The 23,048-nt window shown below is 43.9% G+C and overlaps 1 protein-coding gene across 1 annotated transcript; it reads left to right on the forward strand.

Annotated features, from left to right (window-relative positions):
• The first annotated feature begins 4,844 nt into the window (after positions 1-4,844).
• On the forward strand, positions 4,845-5,789 carry LOC135553138 (olfactory receptor 2AT4-like). The gene has a single exon (XM_064985279.1). It carries the CDS (start codon positions 4,845-4,847, stop codon positions 5,787-5,789), a length of 945 nt encoding a protein of 314 aa, XP_064841351.1.
• The last annotated feature ends 17,259 nt before the right edge of the window (positions 5,790-23,048 follow it).

Raw genomic sequence — 23,048 nt, forward strand, 5'->3', positions numbered from 1 at the left:
TATTTTTTATAATAATCAAAATGATGCCAAAAAAACAATAAACAATACCAAACCAAACCGTGAAGCTCAAAGGCAAAGTGCCATAAAGAAAGTCAACTTCCCACCATGACAGGTGGGAAAAAAGGCACCTAGGTATGGTTCCCAATCAGCGACGGCTCACAAGGAACTACACTGGGCTTTGTGCAAACTGGAAATGGCATATCCTTTGTTGTTGCTGGGGACTTTTATAAAGGAAATCTGAGGATAATGCCAATTCTACCAACACATCTCCTGTGCTACACACGGAGAGAACAAACTTGACCGTTGTTACTCTCCCTTCCGGGACAGGTATAAGGCCCTCCCCACCCTGCTTTCGGCAAATCAGATCACGCCACCATCTTGCTCCTACGCATGGATAGATGGAAGGATTCACAGCAAATAAAATGTGCAAACCACTGTATTTAACCACGGCAAGTTGACAGGGAACATGAACGGAAACAAATAGACTAGATTTGACCTCTGACCTCTGGCCAAGTCTGGCTGGAGGGTTTATGGAAATACGCAATCTCCCGCTATCCCAGTCTGTTGTCCACACTTGCTTCAAGACGTCCACCATTGTTCTAGTACCAAAGATAGCGAAACTAAGTGATCTAAACTACTATTGCCTGGTAGAATTCACTTCTGACATCATGAAGTGCTTTGAGAGGCTAGTTAAGGATCATATCACCTGCACCTTACCCGACACCCTAGACTCACAACAATTTGCATACCGCCCCAACAGATCCACAGACGTCGCAATGGCCATTGCACTGCACATTGCCCTATCCCACCTGGACAAGAGGAATACCTATGTAAGAATGCTGTTCATAGACTACAGCTCAGCCTTCAAAACCATAGTGCCCCAGGTGGGGCTTCCTGACCCACCTGGGTCACGAAAGTCAGAAAAGCAATAAAATGAATTGCTTACTTTTGATGATCTTCGGATGTTTGCACTCACGAGACTCCCAGTTACACAATACATGTTCCTTTTGTTCCATAAAGATTATTTTTATATCCAAAATACCTCCATTTGTTTGGCGCGTTATGTTCAGAAATACATAGGCTCGAGCGGTCACGATGGGGCAGACGAAAATTCCAAATAGTATCCGTAAAGTTCGTAGAAACATGTCAAACGTTTTTTATAATCAATCCTCAGGTTGTTTTCAAAATGAATAATCGATAATATATCAACTTGACTGTAGCTTTTTCAATAGGAGAGAGAGAGAAAATGTCTGCTCCAAGCTGTTCGAGCATGCAAACCTCTGCTGGCACCCAGCCATCCACTGACGCGATGTGAACTTTCTCGCTCCTTTTTCAGAATAAAAGGCTGAAACTATGCCAAAAGACTGTTCAGACCATGTGGAAGCCATAGGGAAAGGAATCTGGTTGATATCCCTTTAAATGGAGGGAAGGCGTGCAATGGAACAGGGAGCTTTCAAAATAGAAGGCACTTCCTCTTTGGATTTTCCTCAGGTTTTTGCCCGCAATATCAGTTTTCGCCTGCAATATATTGACAGTTTTGGAATTTTTAGAGTGTTTTCTATCCTAATCTGACAATTATATGCATATTCTAGTTTCTGGGCCTGAGAAATAGGTAGTTTCATTTGGGTATATTTTTCATCCAAACATCAAAATACTGCCCCCTAGTATCAACAGGTTAACTGACTTTTCCAGGTTAAACAAAAATATACTGTATTGTAGTCATGGCTAATCCTATATAACTACTGCTGTACACACATGTTCTATTCACATACTGTTCATACTGCCTATACACACCGTTCACGTAAATATATATTTATATTCCAGACTCTGGTCTGGAAGCTAATTTCCTACAATTCTATCCATTTTGTCATGTGTTTTGTACTGTGAATTTAAATAAATTATTCTCAACATAGCTCGTTTTAATCTTTCTACTGCTGTACATAGCATTTTAGTTCGTGTTTATACTGTCGTGTCTTTACTATCATTAACTGAAGACTGATAGTTTTCAAAAGATTCTCTGTAATTAGTATTACGCGATTAGACTGATTAATCATGTAACCGTAATTACTAGGAAGTCGGGGCACCAAGGAAAATTATTCTGATTACAAAGTTATCATTTCCTAAAATAACTTTTCAGATATTTTGTCTGATCAATTAGTCTTCGAATTAATTTATTATTTACTTTACCTCATGTTAGTCTCATTCCAGACGTTGTAAATTGTTGGTTATCTGCGCGAACCCAGTCTTCACTATGAGTCATCCATATATCAATTGTCTTAAATCATTTATTTATTACTAACTAAGTATTTCACAGAAATGCATAAACAAACAAACAAGATAAATGTGGTTACAAGAAATGATACGAGAATGTGCCCTAGTAGGCTAAACTGGCATGGCGGCTTGTTAGACAAGAGGGGAAGTGGGGGTCGACTAAGAAGTCACTACAGAGTGATAATTATAACAATTGAAATGCTAATCCTTTGCACATGAACGCTCACTCATTCGGGAACAATTGCAATCAATATACTGTATATATTTACGCTCAGTGTGTCATCTTGATCGCTGGTGAAAAGGTTGTTCCTCTTCCTCTCTCTCTGTCGTGGTTATAGTGGCTGGTTCAGAGTGACATTCATTCCATTCATTAAAGAATGGATGTTTCGGCGGTTGTCTTCGCGTTCAATGATACCGAATTCCTAGCTGCAGACTAGTAATAAACATCAAAGACTTGTTCTTATTCTGTCGGTATCAATAGTCTAAGAGTTTAACCACGTGGTATGGTTAAAAGATTCAGCAATGGTTTACAACCTTTGTCCTCCTAAACATGGTCTGCAACCTTTAGCCATTTCACAATTGAGGTAAGCTCGGTCTGCTGATCGAAAACCCAAGTGGGGGTTTTATTCGGAATGGCAGAAAAGGGCTGTCCCAGGATGTCTGACCCTAACTGGGCTCAGGTGCGGTCCTCTGATTTAGTTCAAATCCAATTCCCTTTTTGAGTTTTTCTTCATTAAACAGTCCAAAATCACATTGTAAAATTGTGTAAACAGTATCATACTCATTAATTCATCTTATACAACAATTAGATGTAAACCTAATATTTTGGGCTATTATATAAACAGTGTTATGGTAATGTGGCCACACCGTCTCCCATGAGCTTCTCCAAGTTGTGTCAAACGGACCAGTTCGTAGCTGGATTCTTCACTGATCTTTTATACTTTCACTGGAACATGAAATGTGTTCATACCTCAAGTTCTGTGAGGTGAAATGATTTCCTTTGTCCTGAAAATCTACTCTCTCTATACTGTGTGTCCATGATGAGATCCTCGGGAATTTATGAAGTCTCTCTGACCACAGCAACCTAGTTGAAGGAGGAAAATGGGAGGCAGGGAGAGGGGGATGGGGCTTGCTATACCCAAAGAGGCCAACTTCATGACAATACCAATGTGTACGCGACCAATAAAGTTTTATTTGATTTTATTTAACACTCCCAGTAGTTATTAGCCCCCTGCTTTTAATTCCTTGGGGGGAGTAAATGAAAGCACACGTCATGAAGCAGGGTGAGACACAGAACTGGGCTCTGATTCTACCTCATGTCTATTTTCTGTAGTGTAAAAAGACAACAACCTCAAAGGAAAGTGTAATATGTCAAATGTAGTCTAAAGTTATGGTAAAACCACTATTTTAGACAACAAGCTATGAGACATTCAGCAGACAAAGTTAAATTAAAGGCAAAGAGATCATCGCCATATTGATGGTCTCCCATAGCAGCTAGCTAGATTTACAAACCAGATTAACATATTAAGAGGGCCAACTACCTATCTTTTTTTGTTGATAAGTTTAATGAAATAAAAACGTGTCTTTGAATACTTTGTGTAGACATTTTGCATCATTACATCATGATTTAAATAAATAAACGACAAAGAACAAGAGAAAACACTCATAAACCCTGTGAGGATCATTTACTTAGGGAGTAAGGTCAGGTGTATAATTATGTCACATGGGTATCAACAGTTATTATAAATTGGACACTGCAAGTGTCCATGTCAGACATCAGATTTGGTAAGCCCTGATTTACTTCTATGCAGATCTGGAGTTACATTGCATGCCTTAATCGCTCATGTTATGCATCTTCTTGATGTGTTTTCTGAATATATTTTGAATCTGAATGTGATGGAATATGTTCTCTAATCTTTAGATAACATTGGATAACTTTAGTCCATTATACAAGACTCCATTGAAAGGCTTACTGTGAGGTGCAGCTTTTGTATTGACATGCCCCACTATGGGGCGAAAATAGATTGTTCTCTGTGCGATTGCTGAATAACAGTCATTCATGATTTTTTTTAAATTATTCATTAAATGTCTTTATATCTTGAAATGAATATGTAGTGGGACATATGTGATCAATAATTTGGTATCATGTGTAATATCAATAAGATAATGTGATGTTAAAACATACCGGTACGTAAGGAGAGATGTGTACATTAACCTATATGATACATATTGCACTGATGTCCTACTACTTTCCTATGTAAAATGTTTAGTCTCAACAAGAGAAATGTATGAAAATGTATGAAGTTGTATGAACTTGTTATAATACAACCAATTGTTTTACTTAGTTTTTACCTAGTATTGTTAACCCAACTTGATTTCTTGAGTTGATATACTGTGTTTTAAAAATGCAAGGCAGCAGAGTTAAGCTAAGTAAAATCAAATATAGATGACAAAACTTAACTTCTAGATTTCACAATGAAACAGATAACATTTCATTTGGATTTAAACAAGGTATTCAATAATTATTATAATCTGTTACTTTCACAGGTTGCCGTCTCTACTAGACCATCATCATGTTAGTGAGGAATCACAGCTTTGTGACAGAGTTTGTCATCATTGGTTTCCCTGGACTTCAGCCAGAGTTCTACGGTCTTGCCTCAGCTGTATTATTTATTGTTTATTGTTGCACTTTAATAGGAAATTTAGCTGTTCTTATCTTGTTTGCAACTCCTAACATTCTCCATAAACCGATGTATATTATCATTTTGAATCTGGTTGTGTCTGATGTGCTACTCAGCACCACCACTTTACCAAAGATTATTGCCAGGTATTGGTTTCAGGCAGGGGCAATTTCTTTCATTGGTTGTTTTTTGCAAATGTACTTAGTTCACTATTTTGGATCCGTAACTAGCTTTCTCCTATTGATAATGGCTTTAGACAGATATGTAGCAATCTGTTTCCCGCTCAGATATCCAATGATTATCAAAAACTCCACTATTCATATACTCAATGCCACTGCATGGATTGTTGCAAAAGCCTGCCCACTGATGATGGTAATTAGGGCCTATCCTCTTCCTTACTGTGACTCAAACACAATCTTGCAGTGCTTCTGTGATCATATTTCTATAACAAAGCTTGCATGCACTGATAGGGCCCCTTATAGTTTTCCTGCTTTTGTTACAGCAATGGTGGTATTACTGGGACCTCTAGTCTTTATTATATTCTCATATTGCTCTATTATTGTGGCAGTTGTTCGGATTGCGAGCCCCCAAGGCCGCCTCAAAACCCTTTCTACCTGCAGTGGTCAGCTGATCATCATTGCCCTGTATTATCTCCCCAGGTGTTTTATTTATCTGGCCAGTAATATCGGCATTAGATTCAGCACTGATTTACATATTGTTATTATCATGTCGTATAGCCTGCTCCCTCCTATGATCAATCCGCTGATATACTGTTTCAAGACAAAAGATATGAAACAGACCTTGATGAAAAAATTCAAGAAGTCAACTGCTCCATAAAAGGAGAATGTCTTTGCTGTAAGCCAATGCTTCAAATTATTTTTTAATCAGAGTTTGAGTTCTGTTATTATGTTTAGAAACACTTGTCCCTACAATAATACCAACTGAGTACCATATCCTAAATGGACATCCTAAATGGACATATAAAGGGAAGGAAAAGGGGATACCTAGTCAGTTGCACAACTGAATGCCTTCAATTGAAATGTGTCTTCTACATTTAACCCAACCCCTCTGAATCAGAGAGGTGCGGAGGGCTGCCTATATAAGGCCCTGCCTCTGTGTAGCAGTAGATAACGCCTTGTTAGATTGGCACAGATAGAGCATTTAGTGTTTATTGTTGGACAGAGATTATTATGCATTTAGTTATTTCAAATATAGTTGTTTCTGATATTGTCTTTAGTACAAACACATTACTCAAGATTTTTGCCAGTTATAGCCAATGATTACATTTGTTTTGAATCCTTTTCTTTTGTTAATTTCAGAAGTTCCTACAACAATATGAACTGATTACCAAATCCTACCTTGAAATCGAAAACGTACATTGAGTACCTTTAGAAAGTATACACATTCCTTTACGTTTTCCACACTTTGTCGTGTTACAACCATGAATTTTGTTTTTAATTGTGGGGGGGTTACTGGCCTACACCATACCCCACAATGTCAAAGTGGACAAGGCCCTGTTTTTCAAAATATGTACAATAAAAGCTGAAATGTCTTGAGTCAATAAGTATTCAAACCCTTTGTTATGTCAAGGCTAAAATAAATTCAGGAGTAAACATGTGCTTAACGAGTCACTTAATAAGTCACATGGATTCACTCTGTGTGCAATAATAGTGTTGAGCATGATTTTTGAATGACTACCTCATCTCTGTACCCCACACATAAAATTATCTCAGCGATCACTGCCTCATTGCCTGTATCCGCTACGGAGCCGCAGTCAAACGACCACCCCTCATCACTGTCAAACGCTCCCTAAAACACTTCTGTGAGCAGGCCTTTCTAATCGACCTGGCCCGGGTATCCTGGAAGGACATTGACCTCATCCCGTCAGTTGAGGATGCCTGGTCATTCTTTAAAAGTAACTTCCTCACCATTTTAGATAAGCATGCTCCGTTCAAAAATGCAGAACTAAGAACAGATACAGCCCTTGGTTCACTCCAGACCTGACTGCCCTCGACCAGCACAAAAACATCCTGTGGCGGACTGCAATAGCATCGAATAGTCCCCGCGATATGCAACTGTTCAGGGAAGTCAGGAACCAATACACGCAGTCAGTCAGGAAAGCTAAGGCCAGCTTCTTCAGGCAGAAGTTCGCATCATGTAGCTCCAACTCCAAAAAGTTCTGGGACACTGAAGTCCATGGAGAACAAGAGCACCTCATCCCAGCTGCCCACTGCACTGAGGCTAGGTAACACGGTCATCACTGATAAATCCATGATTATCGAAAACTTGAACAAGCATTTCTCAACTGCTGGCCATGCCTTCCGCCTGGCTACTCCAACCTCGGCCAACAGCTCCGCCCCCCCCGCAGCTCCTCGCCCAAGCCTCTCCAGGTTCTCCTTTACCCAAATCCAGATAGCAGATGTTCTGAAAGAGCTGCAAAACCTGGACCCGTACAAATCAGCTGGGCTTGACAATCTGGACCCTCTATTTCTGAAACTATCCGCCGCCATTGTCGCAACCCCTATTACCAGCCTGTTCAACCTCTCTTTCATATCATCTGAGATCCCCAAGGATTGGAAAGCTGCTGCAGTCATCCCCCTCTTCAAAGGGGGAGACACCCTGGACCCAAACTGTTACAGACCTATATCCATCCTGCCCTGCCTATCTAAGGTCTTCGAAAGCCAAGTCAACAAACAGGTCACTGACCATGTCGAATCCCACCGTACCTTCTCCGCTGTGCAATCTGGTTTCCAAGCCGGTCATGTGTGCACCTCAGCCACACTCAAGGTACTAAACGACATCATAACCGCCATCGATAAAAGACAGTAATGTCCAGCCGTCTTCATCGACCTTGCCAAGGCTTTCGACTCTGTCAATCACCATATTCTTATCGGCAGACTCAGTAGCCTCGGTTTTTCGGATGACTGCCTTGCCTGGTTCACCAATTACTTTGCAGACAGAGTTCAGTGTGTCAAATCGGAGGCCATGCTGTCCGGTCCTCTGGCAGTCTCTATGGGGGTGCCACAGGGTTCAATTCTCTTTTCTCTGTATATATCAATGATGTTGCTCTTGCTGCGGGCGATTCCCTGATCCACCTCTACGCAGACGACACCATTCTATATACTTCCGGCCCGTCCTTGGACACTGTGCTATCTAACCTCCAAACAAGCTTCAATGCCATACAACACTCCTTCCGTGGCCTCCAACTGCTCTTAAACGCTAGTAAAACCAAATGCATGCTTTTCAACCGATCGCTGCCTGCACCCGCATGCTCGACTAGCATCACCACCCTGGATGGTTCCGACCTTGAATATGTGGAAAGCTATAAGTACCTAGGTGTCTGGCTAGACTGTAAACTCTCCTTCCAGACTCATATCAAACATCTCCAATCGAAAATCAAATCAAGAGTCGGCTTTCTATTCCGCAACAAAGCCTCCACTCACGCCGCCAAACTTACCCTAGTAAAGCTGACTATCCTACCGATCCTCGACTTCGGCGATGTCATCTACAAAATTGCTTCCAACACTCTACTCAGAAAACTGGATGCAGTTTATCACAGTGCCATCCGTTTTGTCACTAAAGCACCTTATACCACCCACCACTGCGACTTGTATGCTCTAGTCGGCTGGCCCTCGCTACATATTCGTCGCCAGACCCACTGGCTCCAGGTCATCTATAAGTCCATGCTAGGTAAAGCTCCGCCTTATCTCAGTTCACTGGTCACGATGGCAACACCCATCCGTAGCACGCGATCCAGCAGGTGTATCTCACTGATCATCCCTAAAGCCAACACCTCATTTGGCCGCCTTTCGATCCAGTACTCTGCTGCCTGTGACTGGAACGAATTGCAAAAATCCCTGAAGTTGGAGACTTATCTCCCTCACCAACTTCAAACATCTGCTATCTGAGCAGCTAACTGATCGCTGCAGCTGTACATAGTCTATTGGTAAATAGCCCACCCATTTTCACCTACCTCATCCCCATACTGTTTTTATTTATTTACTTTTCTGCTCTTTTGCACACCAATATCTCTACCTGTACATGACCATCTGATCATTTATCACTCCAGTGTTAATCTGCAAAATTGTAATTATTCGCCTACCTCCTCATGCCTTTTGCACACAATGTATATAGACTCCCCTTTTTTTCTACTGTGTTATTGACTTGTTAATTGTTTACTCCATGTGTAACTCTGTGTTGTCTGTTCACACTGCTATGCTTTATCTTGGCCAGGTCGCAGTTGCAAATGAGAACTTGTTCTCAACTAGCCTACCTGGTTAAATAAAGGTGAAATAAAAAATAAATAAAAAAATCTGTAAGGTCCCTCTGTCAACACACAGATTCAACCAGAAAGTGCAGGGAGGTTTTCCAATGTGTTGCAAAGAAGCGCACCTGTTGGTAGATGGGTAAAGAAAAGCTGACATTACAAATCCATTTGAGCATGGTGAAGTTATTAACTACACCTTGGATGGTGTATCAATACACCCAGTCACTACAAAGATACAGGCAACCTTCATAACTCAGTTGCCGGAGAGGAAGGAAATCGCTCAGGGATTTCACCATGAGGCCAATGGTGAATAAAACAGTTACAGGGTTTAGTGGTTGTGATAGGAGAAAACTGAGGATCGATCAACAACATTGTCGTTACTCCACAATACTAACGTAATTGACAGAGTGAAAAGAAGGAGGCATGTACATAATACAAATATTCCAAAACATGCATCCTGTTTGAAACAAGGCACTAAAGTAAACCTGCAAAAAATGTGGCAAAGCAAATAACCTTTTGTCCTGAATACAAAGTGATATGTTTGCGGCAAATCCACTAAGTACTACTCTCCCTATTTTCAAGCATAATGGTGGCTGAATCATGTTTTGGGTATGCTTGTTATCGTTAAGGACTGGAGAGTTTTTCAGGATAAAAGAAATGTAATGGAACTTAGCACAGGCAAAATCCTAGAGGATAACTTGGTTCAGAATGCTTTCCACCAGACACTGGGAGATGAATTCACCTTTCAGCAGGACAATAACCTAAAATACCCAGCTAAATTTACACTGGAGTTGCTTACCAAGAAAACAGAGAATGTTCCTGAATGGCCGAGTTACAGTTTTGGCTTAAAATTGATTGACAATCTATGGCAAGACCTGAAAATGTTTCTCGCACTTGCTAGGTTTCCAATTGGTGAAAGAGTTGCATGTGAATACTCTTGAATCCGCATGAAAACGATATGCACATTTTCCCACCAGAGATGTTTCTATGGCATAGTGCACATACAATACCCTTTGAGGTTAAATTTCCATCTACCAATAAAATAAATACAAGTTAAATGGGTTTCCATGGCATTTAACTCTTCAGATGATTTTGTTATATAGTGAGTGTGCTATACCAATCTGTGCACTTTTGGCTAGAGTGCACATACAGCCTACATGATGAGATTATTGTTATGGACAAAAGAGCAAGATCATTTTTACTTGTCAAATGCCAGCCAAGCATCAATTATCATGTCACCAGAATAAGACCCTCAATATTTTTGGGAAAGGAGAATCAAGCTCCTCATCTTGCACTTTCACCTCCTTGTGAAGTTCATCATCATTTATTTCATCTGTAGCCAATTGTCACGTTCGTCATAACGATGAGACCAAGGTGCAGCGTGATAAGAATACATACTTTTAATAAAGAAACACTAAATAAACGTGCCGCTATATAAACCAAGTGCTGACAGGCAACTACACAGACAATAACCCAAACCAAAATGGAAAATGACAACCTAATTAGGATCCCCAATCAGAGACAACGATAAACAGCTGCCTCTGATTGGGAACCAATTCAGGCCACCATAGACCTACGTATACCTAGACATACGAAACCCTATAGATATACAAAAACCCTAGACAGGACAAAAACACCTTGACAATACAAAAACTAAACCAACCACCCTTGTCACACCCTGACCTAACCAAAATATTAAACAAAACAAAGATAACTAAGGTCAGGGCGTGACACATAAACTGCATGCTTTCGACTAGTCGCAGTGTGAGGTCCACACAAGTCATCATGTGACTCCAAGTTTACTTCAATATGATGGTTATTATAACAATATTTATGCATAAAAGCGTTTCCACAGACATTTCTCGCATAATTCATTTTACTGACTCAAAAGAATCCCACAAAAAAATCCCACCTGTCTAGAGTACTTTGTTTTGTTGCATTTTGGAAAGTTTACCGAAAATGATTCCAGGCTTGTCCTGTGTCAATATATTATTTATCTGACATGTACTTCACTTGCATAAGAATTTTGGATGGAAACATGGTTGAAGAATGAAGAATTTTGAATAGAACAATGGGCAAATGTTGCACAATCCAGGTGTGGAAATGTCTTAGAGGTTTACCCAGAAGACTCACAGCTGTATTATCTGCCAAAGGTGCTTCTACAAAGTATTTTTTTAAAGCTTTGTCATTATGGGGTGTTGTGAGTAGATGGCTGAGAAAAAAAACTAAATTTTAACTAATTTTTAATTCAGGATGTAACACAAAAAAATGTGGAATAAATCAAGAGGTATGAATAATTTCTGAAAGAAATGGACAAGGCCCTGATTCTGTGTAACCTGCTCACTTGGGAATACATGTAGTTATATTGAAACCGATACAGCATCTACAGTTTATTGTTGTAGAAAGAGTACTGTGTTAACTCAATAGGTAGTTTTTCCCCTTGTTGCTTTGCCCGCTGTTACGAATCCCTTTTGGCCCGACAGTCTAGGGGGGGGGATGGTAATGAGACCCGTAACATAACTCATGCAAATTATTATTGTGACAAAGGAAAAGTGTGAACGAAATAACCACGACAACAGAAATCAACCGTCAAACTCTAGGTTTATTTATAAACACACGGTAATGGGGGGAGCAGGAAAAGGGGCTGAGCTGGACCCAAGGAAAGAAACAATAAGTATTCAAAAACACCCCTAAGCTAGACTAGCCTACTTTAACAACAGCTAACTAACCAAAAATACAGTGGGTGGTCCGCCCAGTTCTAACTAGTGTATTTACCAAAGTTCACCTATGGGTAGTGTATGCCCATGGGCGACTTGTCTTGGTTTCCCCCTTTTCCCACCAGCAATCAAACACAAACACCATAACCAAAAACAATACTCACAGGTGATGACAAAGTGCTATGAGGTGTTTAAACAAAAGAGAGGTTAAGACACAAAGCAAGTGTGAAACACAGCGACTTACAGACATGACCTTTACAGAGAGATTGAGCGTAGCTCCAGAACAAACAAATGATGGGGTTTTTAAACCATGGGGAAGGAACTGTGATAGGTCAGGAAATATGAGGAGGTGTATCTTCTGATTGATGATTGATTGTTGACTGATTGGGGAGTGATGATTTTCACCTGAGAGGGGAGAAGGAGAGAAAAGAAACACACACACAGGATACACACACACACAGGATAACTGTATCCGTAACACCCGCTACAGAACTTGTCAATGTTATCATAAATGATTCGGTCACTAAATAGATCAATTGTAAGCATACAGATCATTGGTATACGTCAAGTTAGGTTTCGACACTACAGTACATGAACAATATTAGGTTTGATTTGGTATGACAAAAACCTGATAAAAATACCTCTGCTGCTGTAGGTTGTAATGATGGATAATTGAATGTTCATTTCTTCCAGTGTGTTGGTTCTAAGAGAACTCCACATCACCATTGTCTGATGGGAATTGTGAGAGAGTTTGTCATTGTTGGTTTCACTGGACTCCAGCCAGAGTTCCACGGTCTTCCCTCTGCTGCATTATTCCTTGTTGATTGTTGAACTTTAATAGGAAATGTTCAAATCAAATTGTATTAGTCACATGTGCCGAATACAACAGGTGAAATGCTTAGTTACGAGCCCATAACCAACAATGCAGTTTCATAAAATGCAGATAAGAATAAGACATAAAAGTAACAAGTAATTAAAGAGCAGCAGTGAAATAACAATAGCGAGACTATATACAGGGGGGTACCGATACAGAGTCAATGTGCAGGGGCACCAGTTAGTTAAGATAGTATGTACATGTAGGTAGAGTTTTTCAAGTGACTATGCATAGATGACAACAGTGAGTGGCAGTGGTGTAAAGGGAGGGGTGGGGGGCATGGCAAATAGTCTGGGTAGCCATTTGACTAGATGTTCAAGAGTCTTACGGCTTGGAGGTAGAAGCTGTTTAGAAGCATCTTGGACCTAGACTTGGCACTCCGGTACAGTTTGCCGTGCTGTAGCAGAGAGAACAGTCTATGACTAGGGTGGCTGGAGTCTAACAATTTTTAGGGCCTTCCTCTGACACCTCCAGGTATAGAGAAGCTTGGCAGGAAGCTTGGCCCAAGTGATGTACTGGGCTGTTCTCACTACCCTCTGTAGTGCCTTGCGGTCGGAGGCTGAGCAGTTGCCATACCAGGCAATGATGCAACCAGTCAGGATGTTCTCGATGGTGCAGCTGTAGAATCTGTAGGATATGAGGACCCATGCCAAATATTTTCAGTCTCCTGAGGGGGAAAATGTTTAGTCATGCCCTCTTCACGACTCTCTTGGTGTGCTTGGACCATGTTAGTTTGTTGGTGATGTGTACACCAAGGAACATGAAGCTTTCAACCTGCTCCACTACAGCCCCGTCGATGAGAATGGGGTATGCTCGGTCCTCTTTTTCCTGTAGTCCACAATCATCTCCTTTGTCTTGATCACGTTGAGGGAGAGATTGTTGTCCTGGCACCACACGGCCAGGTCTCTGACCTCCTCCCAAAAGGCTGTCTCGTCGTTGTCGGTGATCATGGGTGAACAGGGAGACCAGGAGGGAGACTGAGCATGCACCCCGGAGGGGCCCCCAAGTTGAGGATCAGCGTGGCGGATGTGTTGTTACCTACCCTTACCAACTGGAGGTGGCCTGTCAGGAAGTCCAGGATCCAGTCGCAGAGGGAGGTGTTTAGTTCCAGGGTCCTTAGCTTATTGATGAGCCTTGAGGGCACTATGGTGTTGAACACTGAGTTGTAATCAAATAATCACATTCTCACATAGGTGTTCCTTTTGTCCAGGTGTGAAAGGGCAGTATGGAGTGCAATAGATATTGCATCATCTGTGGATTTGTTGGGGCGGTATGCAAATTGGAGTGGGTCTAGGGTTTCTGGGATGATGGTGTTAATGTGAGCCATGACCAGCCTTTCAAGGCAGGTTACATTAGTGTTCTTCGGCACAGGGACTGTGGTGGTCTGCTTGAAACATGTTGGTATTACAGACTCGGACAGGGAGAGGTTGAAAATGTCAGTGAAGACACTTGCCAGTTGGTAAGCGCATGCTCACAGTACATGTCCTGGTAATCCATCTGGCCCTGCGGCCTTGTTGACCTGTTTAGTTAAAGGTCTTACTCACATTGGCTGCGGAGAGCGTTATGACACAGTCTTCCAGAACAGCTGGTGCTCCCATGCATGTTTCAGTGTTATTTGCCTCGAAGCGAGCATAGAAGTAGTTTAGCTCATCTGGTAGGCTTGTGTCACTGGGCAGCTCTCGGCTGTGCTTCCCTTTGTCGTCTGTAATGGTTTGCAAGACCTGCCACACCCAACGAGCATCAGAGCCTGTGTTGTATGATTTGATCTTAGTCCTGTGTTGACGCTTTGCCTGTTTGGTGGTTTGTTGGAGGGCATAGCGGGATTTCTTATAAGCTTCCGGTTTAGAGTCCCTTGAAAGCGGCAGCTCTAGCATTTAGCTCAGTGCGGATGCTGCCTGTAGTACATGGCTTCTGGTTGGGGTATGTACGTATGGTCACTGTGGGGACGATGTCATCGATGCACTTATTGATGAAGCCAATGACTGATTTGGTGTACTCCTCGATGCCATCGGAGGAAACCCGGAACATATTCCAGTCTGTGTTAGCAGACTTTTCTATTGATCTAGTCACTGGTGCATGTAAGCAGAAATCAGGAGGATATAATTGTGGTCAGATTTTCCAAATTGAGGGGGATGGAGAGCTTTGTATGCGTCTCTGTGTGTGGAGTATAGGTGGTCCAGAGTTATTTTTCTTCTGGTTGCACATTTAAGATGCTGATAGAAATTTGCTTTAAAGTCCCCGGCTACTAGGAGCCTCTGGGTTAACGTTTTCTTGTTTGCTTATGGCGGAATACAGTTCAATGCTGTGTCTTAGTGCCATCCTCTGACTGTGGTGGTAGGTCAACAGCTACAAAGAATAAGACAAATAGTTACCATGTGATCATAGGTCTACATGCATTGTGGACTGCACTCCATACTGAAATGTCTGTCCCAACCCTGAGTGTTGATTCATCATTCAGAGACCATAGAAGCCAGATTTAGACATCGTATATCATTTAACAGCTCCATTTCACACAATGCTGTTCATAAAAATAATTTACTAAAATTGACCTGTTTCTTGCTGTTATTTATCCCAGGAAAAGGGAGTGGATTTGGGTGCAAAATTCAGGTAAATCTCGGCAACTGGGTTCCCGCCTGTCAACCCTAGTCCACACCTCTGATTTTGTGTAATTAATCTTGCCCTGTGGGCAGCGCTGCAGTGGTCACAAGCTGGCACAGCCACAAAGTTGTAAAATCTGATTTTACACCTAACAGACTTTAAAGCCAGGTTACCCATGACACAAGTTAGTATTCGACAACCATTCATGTCTGAGGATGTCGGGAGATCCTGTAGGGGGAACAACAGCATCTCAGGATTAATCCCCCAACAAGCCTGGAGAGGGAACAACAGCATCCCAAACCTAATCCCCCAACGAGCCTGTAGAGGGAACAACAGCATCTCAAACCTAATCCCCAAACGAGCTTGTAGGGGTAACAGTATCAATATCAAACCACACACACTCAACTGGAAATTCTACCTTATATTGTTTACACTTATTCACACTACACACTAATGGCCCCTTTATAATGCATGGAATGGTGGTCAGAGCCTGTTGATAACCTCATGTATCATCATGGAATGGTGGTCAGGGCCTGTTGACATCCCCATGTATCATCATGGAACGGTGGTCAGGGCCTGTTGACATCCCCATGTCTCATCATGGAATGGTGGTCAGGGCCTGTTGACATCCCCATGTCTCATCATGGAATGGTGGCCGGGGTATTGTTGACATCCCATGTCTCATCATGAAATGGTGGTCAGGGTCTGTTGACATCCCTGTGTCTCATCGTGGAATGGTGGTCAGGGCCTGATGACATCCCCATGTCTCATCATGGAATGGTGGTCAGGGCCTGTTGACATCCCCATGTCTCATCATAGAATGGTGGTCAGGGCCTGTTGACATCCCATGTCTCATCATGAAATGGTGTTTGGGGTCTGTTGACATCCCATGTCTCATCTTGGAATGGTGGTCGGGGTCTGTTGACATCCCCATGTCTCATCGTGGAATGGTGGTCAGGGCCTGTTGACATCCCATGTCTCATCATGAAATGGTGGTCAGGGCCTGTTGACATCCCTTGTCTCATCATGAAATGGTGTTTGGGGTCTGTTGACATCCCATGTCTCATCATGAATTGGTGTTTGGGGTCTGTTGACATCCCACGTCTCATCTTGGAATGGTGGTCGGGGTCTGTTGACATCCCCATGTCTCATCGTGGAATGGTGATCAGGGCCTGTTGACATCCCCATGTCTCATCGTGGAATGGTGGTCGGGATATTGTTGACATCCCCATGTCTCAACGTGGAATGGTGGTCGGGCCTGTTGACATCCCATGTCTCATCATGAAATGGTGTTTGGGGTCTGTTGACATCCCATGTCTCATCTTGGAATGGTGGTCGGGGTCTGTTGACATCCCCATGTCTCATCGTGGAATGGTGGTCAGGGCCTGTTGACATCCCATGTCTCATCATGAAATGGTGGTCAGGGCCTGTTGACATCCCTTGTCTCATCATGAAATGGTGTTTGGGGTCTGTTGACATCCCATGTCTCATCATGAATTGGTGTTTGGGGTCTGTTGACATCCCACGTCTCATCTTGGAATGGTGGTCGGGGTCTGTTGACATCCCCATGTCTCATCGTGGAATGGTGATCAGGGCCTGTTGACATCCCCATGTCTCATCGTGGAATGGTGGTCGGGATATTGTTGACATCCCCATGTCTCAACGTGGAATGGTGGTCGGGCCTGTTGACATCCCATGTCTCATCATGAAATGGTGGTTGGGGTCTGTTGACATCCCCATGTCTCATCATGAAATGGTGATCAGGGCCTGTTGACATCCCCATGTCTCATCATGGAATGGTGGTCAGGGCCTGTTGACATCCCCATGTCTCATTGTGGAATGGTGGTCAGGGTCTGTTGACATCCCTGTGTCTCATCATGAAATGGTGTTTGGGGTCTGTTGACATCCCCATGTCTCATCGTGGAATTGTGGTCAGGGCCTGTTGACATCCAATGTCTCATCATGAAATGGTGGTCAGGGCCTGTTGACATCCCATGTCTCATCATGAAATGGTGTTTGGGCCTGTTGACATCCCCGTGTCTCATCATGGAATGGTGGTCGGGGTATCGTTGACATCCCCATGTCTCATCATGAAATGGTGGTCGGGGTATCGTTGACATCCCCATGTTTCATCATGGAATGGTGGTTGGGGTATTGTTGACATCCCCATGTCTCATCATGGAATGGTGGTGAGGGCCTGTTGACATCCCCATGTCTCATCATGAAATGGTGGTCAGGGCCTGTTGACATCCCTTGTATCATCATGGATTGGTGGTCAGGGCCTGTTGACATCCCATGTCTCATCATGAAATGGTGGTCTGGGTCTGTTGACATCCCCATGTCTCATCATGGAATGGTGGTCTGGGTCTGTTGACATCCCCATGTCTCATCGTGGAATGGTGGTCTGGGTCTGTTGACATCCCCATGTCTCATCGTGGAATGGTGGTCAGGGCCTGTTGACATCCCATGTCTCACAATGAAATGGTGGTCAGGGCCTGTTGACATCCCATGTCTCATCATGGAATGGTGGTCAGGGCCTGTTGACATCCCCATGTCTCATCTTGGAATGGTGTTTGGGGACTGTTGACATCCCCATGTCTCATCATGGAATGTTGGTGAGGGCCTGTTGACATCCCCATGTCTCATTGTGGAATGGTGGTCAGGGTCTGTTGACATCCCTGTGTCTCATCATGAAATGGTGTTTGGGGTCTGTTGACATCCCCATGTCTCATCGTGGAATGGTGGTCAGGGTCTGTTGACATCCCCATGTCTCATCGTGGAATGGTGGTCAGGGCCTGTTGACATCCCATGTCTCATCATGAAATGGTGGTCAGGGCCTGTTGACATCCCATGTCTCACCATGAAATGGTGTTTGGGGTCTGTTGACATCCCCGTATCTCATCATGGAATGTTGGTGAGGGCCTGTTGACATCCCCATGTCTCATTGTGGAATGGTGGTCAGGGTCTGTTGACATCCCTGTGTCTCATCATGAAATGGTGTTTGGGGTCTGTTGACATCCCCATGTCTCATCGTGGAATGGTGGTCAGGGTCTGTTGACATCCCCATGTCTCATCGTGGAATGGTGGTCAGGGCCTGTTGACATCCCTTGTATCATCATGGATTGGTGGTCAGGGCATGTTGACATCCCATGTCTCATCATGAAATGGTGGTCAGGGTCTGTTGACATCCCCATGTCTCATCATGGAATGGTGGTCTGGGTCTGTTGACATCCCCATGTCTCATCGTGGAATGGTGGTCTGGGTCTGTTGACATCCCCATGTCTCATCGTGGAATGGTGGTCAGGGCCTGTTGACATCCCATGTCTCACAATGAAATGGTGGTCAGGGCCTGTTGACATCCCATGTCTCATCATGGAATGGTGGTCAGGGCCTGTTGACATCCCCATGTCTCATCTTGGAATGGTGTTTGGGGACTGTTGACATCCCCGTATCTCATCATGGAATGTTGGTGAGGGCCTGTTGACATCCCCATGTCTCATTGTGGAATGGTGGTCAGGGTCTGTTGACATCCCTGTGTCTCATCATGAAATGGTGTTTGGGGTCTGTTGACATCCCCATGTCTCATCGTGGAATGGTGGTCAGGGTCTGTTGACATCCCCATGTCTCATCGTGGAATGGTGGTCAGGGCCTGTTGACATCCCATGTCTCATCATGAAATGGTGGTCAGGGCCTGTTGACATCCCATGTCTCACCATGAAATGGTGTTTGGGGTCTGTTGACATCCCCGTATCTCATCATGGAATGTTGGTGAGGGCCTGTTGACATCCCCATGTCTCATTGTGGAATGGTGGTCAGGGTCTGTTGACATCCCTGTGTCTCATCATGAAATGGTGTTTGGGGTCTGTTGACATCCCCATGTCTCATCGTGGAATGGTGGTCAGGGTCTGTTGACATCCCCATGTCTCATCGTGGAATGGTGGTCAGGGTCTGTTGACATCCCCATGTCTCATCGTGGAATGGTGGTCAGGGTCTGTTGACATCCCCATGTCTCATCGTGGAATGGTGGTCAGGGTCTGTTGACATCCCCATGTCTCATCGTGGAATGGTGGTCAGGGTCTGTTGACATCCCCATGTCTCATCGTGGAATGGTGGTCAGGGTCTGTTGACATCCCCATGTCTCATCGTGGAATGGTGGTCAGGGTCTGTTGACATCCCCATGTCTCATCGTGGAATGGTGGTCAGGGTCTGTTGACATCCCCATGTCTCATCGTGGAATGGTGGTCAGGGTCTGTTGACATCCCCATGTCTCATGAATTTGGGGGTAATCCTGTTTTCTCTATTTTGGACTCCTCTTAGAGAAATATGTATCTGTCAGAGGCGCGGAGCCAAGTGGACCTCAGACACACACACTAACTGGAGGAGAATGCAAATAGTGAATCTGTATAAATTCACAAGAGAAAGAGAGAAAGAGGGAAAGAAAGAGATAAAGAGAGAAAGAGAAAGAGACAAAGAGAGAGAGATATACACACACCACTGCTCCCGAATGCACAGCATGGATGAGTGTGGACAGTAGGAGACCTGTCCATATCCTGAAACCCATATTACTCTGTAACTCGTGATGGGACAGAGCAGAAGCATCCTAGCTAGCACATAACGTTCTGAGTACCATATGTTTCTTAAAGCTTGGTGAGAGCGTGCCTGTCCTATGGTTATTTTGCACATGACTTTCCCACAACGTTCCCGGAATGGTGCAGGATAGTTGCTTGGCTTTAGAAAATTCTCATCATATTTAAGGAACTTGCATAAAAAAATATGGCATATTAGCTCCATCCTAGTAGCACAGTGGACCAATTCTAATTCTACTCTCACTGATGCCGTGTCACAATAAAATGAAAAATATTTTTCCATGATTAATGCCTAAGGAAATTAATTTCCATGTGTCCTATCTGTGATTTAAAAAAAGTTAACCCATACAAAGCTAGAAGTGTTATTAAAAGTCATTAGAGCAGCCGAGACACCAATACCACGGACAATCGGCAAAGTTTTATTCAACATTTCAGCTTGTAGAGGACCATTTCCAGAATCAAACACTGTCACACGGCAGGTACTGGTAGCCTAGCAGTTAAGACCAGGAACCGAAAGGTCGCTGGTTGGAGTACCCGAGCCGACTAGGTGAAAAATCTGACGTGCCCTTGAGCATGGCATTTAACACTAAATGTTCATGTAAGTTGCTTTCGATAAGAACATCTGCTGAATTACAAAAAGTGTTCCAGATGGTGTATTAGAAATTCACCGTCTGATCCCCAGGCAACCAATCAACCAACTGTCAGTGGCTGTGCAGGTATGAGTCACTGGCTGATGGCTGTTGTTTAACTTGCTTGTCTTTCATTGCAGAAAGCCCTGAGGCACAGGAGAGTGAAGCATTTTGGTTACTAGTTTCGCTACAAAAAAAACAAAAAAAAACATTGTGGACAAAAACAAACCGTTACCTGGAGGTGTTTGTTTCTCTCAGTCCCTATGACCATGATTGCGGTGTTGGAATATACTCTCAGTGAATATACTCTCAATGTTTGTGGTCCTGTTCCCAGGTCTTATCCAGGTGTGTGTCACAGTGCTGGAGAAGTGTGTGAGGCACAGACACACAGACGTCATGCCAGACCAGCTGACAGTACCATTCTGGACAAGGTGAGTGTAATCTCATCTCATCCAGCAGCTGTAGTCCTCTCCTTAACCACACAGAGGCAGCAGAGCTCTGCAGTCAGAAAGTAGAGGGCAGTAAAGGCAGCATCAATGCTGTTGTGGTATCAAACTAGTGTGTTGAACTGGAAATAAACAGTTATTCAGAGGTAATTTACAAACCATTATACTTGTTGGTGTTTGGATAACTAATGTTAGTAGTGCTGGTGTTTAAAGGTATACCATTAAGGCAATGGTTTATTTGTGTTCTTGTTGTCAGGTATTCCTCCTCATGTGGACATTCACACTGCCTTTGAAGACCTCTCCCTCAGCCTGGGGGCTATGGTACATCTACATTGTGTGTGTGTGTGTGTGTGTGTGTGTGTGTGTGTGTGTGTGTGTGTGTGTGTGTGTGTGTGTGTGTGTGTGTGTGTGTGTGTGTGTGTGTGTGTGTGTGTGTGTGTGTGTGTGAGTGTGTGTGTGTTGAGGGGACCGGGGGACGGGGACAGTGAGGGTAGGGTAGATGCTGAGGGTAGGATAGATGATGGTCACAGGGGGCAGGGACAGTGAGGGTAGGGTAGATGATGGGGAGGGGGTTGGGGATGGGGGGACGGGGACAGTGAGTGTAGGGTAGATGATGGGGATGGAGACTGTGAGGGTAGGGTATATGATGGGGATGGGGACTGTGAGGGTAGGGTAGATAATGGGGATGGGGGACAGTGACAGTGAGGGTAGGGTAGATGATGAGGGTAGGGTCGATGATTGGGGCGGGGGACGGGGACTGTGAGGGTAGGGTAGATGATGGGGATGGGGACTGTGAGGGTAGGGTAGATAATGGGGATGGGGGACAGTGACAGTGAGGGTAGGGTAGATGATGAGGGTAGGGTCGATGATTGGGGCGGGGGGACGGGGACTGCGAGGGTAGGGTAGATGATGGGGACGGGGACTGTGAGGGTAGGGTTGATGATGGGGACGGGGACTGTGAGGGTAGGGTAGATGATGGGGACAGGGGGACGGAAACTGTGAGGGTAGGGTAGATGATGGGGACAGGTGGACGGGGACTGTGAGGGTAGGGTAGATGATGGGGACAGGGGGACGTGGACTGTGAGGGTAGGGTAGATGATGGGCACAGGGACTGTGAGGGTAGGGTAGATGATAGGGGCGGGGGGACGGGGACTGTGAGGGTAGGGTAGATGATTGGGATGGTGGGACGGTCACAACTTGCAGACTTGTTTACCTGTTGCTGTGCATTTTGTTGCCAACCTTACTTTGCTACCTGACAACTTCACGGTTTTTACTTTTTAATTACCGTTTATATTTTTAGTTTTTCCCTCACTCAACTTTTTTTTTCATTCAACTTTTTCACTCCGGACACTTTATCTGGACATGGTTCGTCAGGACCTCCAACAGCCGAAGCTAAGTAGTAACATTAACATCATGCTTCTAATTGCCGTCGCTGTACTCATAATATACAGGAGAACGATCGCCTTACGGGGAGGATAGCTGTGCTGCAAGCCCAGCTTCAGACGCAATCATAAGGCAAGGGTCATTTCAGTGTAGGAAAGGATGAAACAGCGTCTATGCCACCAGTAAGTACAGATAGTAACGTTAGTACAAATCCCCTCGCACGGTCCCCGCAGCCGGACAACTTTCTCATGGCTTCTGGAGGGAAATGCTGTAGGAATGCTCAACCGGTGTCGCTCATTCAGCCGACAGAAACTTTCAACCGGTTTTCCCCATAAAGCAGCGAGTTGGAGTCAGAGGCAGAGCCTTCTCTGGTCTCTACTCCTCCCGTTGCGGGGTCTGAGACGCCAAAGGCTCCCATCATTAACTCTGACAAATTGAAAAACCTAGTCATTGGCGACTCCATTACCCCCAGTATTAGACTTAAAACGAATCATCCAGCGATCATACACTGTTTACCAGGGGGCAGGGCTACCGACGTTAAGGCTCATCTGAAGATGGTGCTGACTAAGGCTAAAACTGGCGAGTTTGGAGAGTAT

The sequence above is a fragment of the Oncorhynchus masou genome, chromosome 13 (assembly GCF_036934945.1).
Source record: "Oncorhynchus masou masou isolate Uvic2021 chromosome 13, UVic_Omas_1.1, whole genome shotgun sequence".
Classification (NCBI taxonomy): Eukaryota; Metazoa; Chordata; class Actinopteri; order Salmoniformes; family Salmonidae; genus Oncorhynchus; species Oncorhynchus masou.

Coding starts and splice junctions, on each gene's coding strand:
- LOC135553138 (XM_064985279.1), top strand. CDS start 4,845: ATGTTAGTGAGGAATCACAGCTTTGTGACAGAGTTTGTCATCATTGGT.